Raw genomic sequence first — 4,626 nt, 5'->3', positions numbered from 1 at the left:
AACTGAACCGACCCACCGATCCCCCTCCCTCTCATCGACCGGGCCCGGCGGGCCCCACTCCCCCCCCCCGCCACTGGGGTCGGGAGTGGAGGGGGCCGCCTGCAACTTGCACACGCACACGCACCCCACTACCCACTACCCACTGTCTGGTCACGTCCATAAACCCATACGTCCTGGTCCGCACGTTCTTCAGGTAGCCCCTTCCTAAGCCGTCTCCAGCTGTGCTCTGTTCCTCTCCTTGCTTTCTAAATCATACCTGCGAACAACCCCCCTCTCTCCACCCTTCCCACTCGCTCATGCACTCACTCACTCACTGCCTGGCAAGTTCTTCGTCCTTGTCTGTTGTCCATTCAGCTGGCTTTCGTTGGAAATTGGACTGCTCGCCTGCCCTTGACGTGCCTTGCCTTGACCGTATGTTCTCTCCCTCTCCGTCTCTCTCTCTCTCTCTCTCTCTCTCTCTCGCTCTCCTACTCTCTCCCTCTCTCACTCTCTCTGTCTCTCCTCCCACCCCCTTCCAACTCTGACTCCTAGCAAACAACCTTTCACACATGCCAACCTAATACCAGGTCCACCTTCCTGCCTGCCTACCTGTCTGACTGTCTGTGCCTGCCAGGTTTTGCTCCTAAAGTCAGCGTTGGTCGGATATAGCCAGGTGGTAAAGGTAACCTGGCGGGCCCCTCCGTACCTGCCTGCCCTTGCTTGCGTACGGTACCTTGCTACTTAGGCCGACTCCTCTTTCCCCGATTACTTCTTGCGCGCCGTCCCTCCTTCCGCCGTCCCATCCCGCAGGAGCACCCTACCCTGCCGCCACTTTCCCTTGACGGCCACCCAAAGCAGCACCAGTCAGCGCCAGCGGTCGCCCGCACCGTAACCAGCACTTGGTACCCGTACCAGTCAGTACCCGTACCAGTACCCGTACCAGCACCAGCACCAGTACCAGCACCCCGTCCCAGCGCCAGCAGCACTGGAACCAGTAAAAGGAGGGACGCACGTACCGCCCCGCCAGCACCTTCCTGCCGCACCCACCGCTGCTGCCACTTGTACTGGCACCTGCCCTCTAGCACTCGAGCTCGAGGGTCTTAACCTTGCCTTGCCTCGCATCTCACCTCACCTTCCATCACCGCCTCTTTTCTCCCCTCCACACCACGACCTCCGCCCACCCGCCGCCGCCTTTGCACATCCACACGTCGTCAGCGTCAGAACCGCGACTTGAATTTCGACGACGACCATTTGGGTTTCCCTTGTCGGCCCCCAAACCCTCGACTTCGCCTTCAACCCCGGACAGACCCACGAGCCCGTGCTCGCTGTCCTCCGCATTCCTTGGATTCTGGCCGCCACGAGTCTGGAAACCCAGGGTTGCCGCATTGCAGACCCTCCTTTCACTCTTGTCTCAACCACCAATTTCCCACATTCCCCCGATCCTTGATTCTACCACATCTGACCATCGTGTGCGCCGCCGCCGCCGACGCCGCCGCCGCCGCTTCACCTCGGACCGCTCCGAAAGCACCTGCTGCTTTCTTCCTCTGTCCCTCACCCTCCTCCTCTCACTTATTTTTGTTTTGGGGCGCCTGTCGCACTGCGCGCGTTGAGGTTGCGCGAGCCTCTCGGACGGACCACTGCTTCCTTGCAAACTATCGTCAGCTTCGGCATGCCCTTTCATGCCCTTGCATAATTAGCATTTTCCGCCCTTGAACCAAGAACATCGCCGCCTGCAAGTCGACAGATGCGCCTGCGATCCGCGCACATCTCATTGACATCGCATCCCTCATCCACCATCATCACTGCCGTCCTCCGTTACCATCATCACTATCACTACCACCGCAGTTCCTACTATTTCCAGTCACAGCAACAGTAGCAACAGAAACAGCAACGGCATCAGCATCAGCGATCCTTGGACCCCTTCAGCGTAAGGAAACTCGATCCTCACTTTCGTACGAGGCGACGCGCCGGCCAGCCCCCCCACGCGCTGGCTCCTCCTTGGCACTTGTATCCAGAGCATGGCAGAGGAGCACGGAGGACGAGGGCAGCCTTCACACCACAGAGAAGACCCTTCATTTGCGCGCGACGACGAGGCCCGCCAGAGGCTCCACCACGCAGGACCACTGCCACCTTCTGCTGACCAGCGGTATCCCGACGACGCTCGATCCAGACCAGCCATGGCTGCTCCCTTGACTTTGCCAGCCATCCAGGACCATTATGGCCAGCAGCCACCCTACCAGAGAGGTTATCCGCCACAGGACCCGCGTGGCGACCCCAGAGGCGACCCAAGAGGCGACCCAAGAGGCGACCCAAGAGGCGATCCTCGTGGTGACCCTCGCGCAGACTCTCGAGCCGGCAATTACGATGCCTCGCCGAGCTCCGTGAACGGCTATCCTCCGCCACGCCCACCTCCAGGACCAGGAGCCCACCCAGCCCAACTCCCACCGCTTCAGCCTCCTGGTCCTCGGTCTCCCACCTACCCTCCTTCGGAACCGAGAGAGGATTATTACCGCGACCGCCAGCCCCCGCCGCCTCACTACGCCGATCCGTACCACCAAGACTACCACCGCGGAGGGCCTCCCCCGCCTCCTGGAGCACGGTATCCCGAGTACGGCCCCCCGCAGCCTGGCCAGGGCATGCCTAGGTATGAATACGGTCATCCTGCAGCGGGCGGGCCTCGATGGGACTATCCCCCGGGTGCCGTGGCACTTCCCCAGGCTGCACCAAGACAGCGGACGTCCATTGCTTGCAGATACTGCCGGAAGAGAAAGGTATGTGCGCTCCAAAACGGCTGTCGAATCAACCTCGATTCCTGGCCGTAGCAGGCCCCTGGTTCTCCTACTTACCTTTGGTGTCCAGATTCGTTGCAGTGGTTATCAGAGCGCGCCGGGAGGCAAATGCGTGAACTGCAGCAGGATGAACCAGGAGTGCATCTTCCAACCTGTGTCCTCTAGCAGCTCAACAGCGTTCATTCCCGTTTCCGCCGTGCCAGGCGGAGTTCCACCTGGCACGACGCTCTACGGGGCGTATGGCCAACCCCTTCCGCCGAGCTCGATGCCGCCTCACCAACATCCCCAGCAGCCGTACCCTCCTGGCCCCGGCGGCAACGGCTATTATCCGCAACCTTTGGCTTCTCCAACGACTTCGTATCCACCGTACGACCCGCATCGCGGGCCCAATAGGCGTCGGCCGCGAGAGTCAGATGAAGGGGACGAATTACGACCACCACCGCCAGATCCAGCCGCCGGCGATGATCCTCGACGGAGATCTCCTGCAGCGTCCGACTCGAACCACAGCAGCCCGGGGAGCTACATGCCCTATCCTCCGGGCCACGGCGGATCATTCGACCCCAGAGGCCCACCCGCTCGTCAAAGTCCTGGGCAGTCGTCTCTGGCTCCTTTGTCAACGTCTGGTGATGATCGCAGCGCCACCTCGGGTCAACGTCACAGCAATTCGTCAACCCCCGCTGCCTCTTCCAGTTCTGTCATGAGCTTGAACAATCTGATGGACAACCCATCGGATATCGACAGAAACATGCTTGGGCGACTCAACCGCGCCCCCGGGTCTGGTCGAGGCCGCTGATGGACAACTGGCACGCACGGTCGGCGGGTTTTGGATCCGTCCCGCAGCATACAAGTAGACGGACTGGACGAGCATTTACTCGGACCACTCCGTTGACATGTATGCGAAGAAGAAAAGGTCTGCTGGTCAGGCACGCACCTCCTTCGGTTCGAACAGTACAGTCAAGATCACCAGTTTTTCTGCAGTCTTCTCTTTCATTTGCATTTATTTTATTTGGTAGTAGGGCCCGCGCAGCATCGATGCGGCAGGAGGGGAGGTATTATTTGACTTCGGTTCGGTGGAGGTGCGCGTCCCTTGTTTTCTCTGTCTTATTTCTTATTGTCTGTGTCCCCGGGCACAACAGTGTGGAGGGGTTAACGGAGGCACAAAATCGGGTCTGTGGCTTCGACAGGAGCGAATGAATGTGCTCTCGGAGCCGTTCTGTCCCATATTTCGACTTGTCTTAAAAGGTCAGCACGGTTTCGCAGGAGGTTTGTTTTTGCCTTGATAGAGCTGTCATGTTTCTCCCCCGCTGCTCGGAGTTGCCAGGGTGTTGTCGGCTGGGCTTGGTTCTGCGCAGTGGCTCTTTTTTGCATTGCTATTCTCGCAGTCATTTCCCCAAGGGGACGGATGGGTTAAGATTGGCCTGCCTCACGGCAAATGTCTTGTTTGTTGCGAATGGATTACACGTTTTGCTTCTTCGCGATTTTTCGTCCGTTTTTGTTGTCGTTGACGTCGTCGTCTTCGGGCTTGTCTTTGTGAGCGAACATTGGGGCTACGCGTGTGCAGAGACAAGGCAGGAAGGCAGCTGTGCCGAAGACCAGTCCTTGCTGGGACTGGACTAGAGCCCGGCGCGTGTAGGAGGAAATGGGAGGAAAGGGATGGGCTGTCGATAGTCTTGAAAATGGAAGTTGAAGCTGTTTCCCAAGTACGTCCTTGTCACACCAAAACAGCCGGGCCGCCGCAGATTACGTGGCGCTGGATCTACAAGAACCGGCTCTCGTTGACATCTACACGCACGGCACGTACCTTGGAGCTTTCCCCACTCTGTCCTGGCTGCTGGTGGCAGCAGTATGACCCCCCGTG

General features: G+C 59.4%; 1 protein-coding gene across 1 annotated transcript; it reads left to right on the top strand.

Moving 5' to 3' along the window:
- Positions 1-1,997: 1,997 nt before the first annotated feature.
- Positions 1,998-3,469, top strand: VDAG_10326 (uncharacterized protein; the record flags this gene model as incomplete). The annotated part of the gene is made up of 3 exons (XM_009659795.1): positions 1,998-2,750; positions 2,839-3,005; positions 3,058-3,469. 3 exons carry the CDS (start codon positions 1,998-2,000, stop codon positions 3,467-3,469), a joined length of 1,332 nt encoding a protein of 443 aa, XP_009658090.1.
- Positions 3,470-4,626: the final 1,157 nt, after the last annotated feature.

Source organism: Verticillium dahliae, genomic scaffold (genome assembly GCF_000150675.1).
Source record: "Verticillium dahliae VdLs.17 supercont1.36 genomic scaffold, whole genome shotgun sequence".
NCBI classification, from domain to species: domain Eukaryota; kingdom Fungi; phylum Ascomycota; class Sordariomycetes; order Glomerellales; family Plectosphaerellaceae; genus Verticillium; species Verticillium dahliae.
The sequence above is the reverse complement of the archived record's forward strand: the minus strand, read 5'-3'. Positions and strand labels throughout refer to the sequence as shown.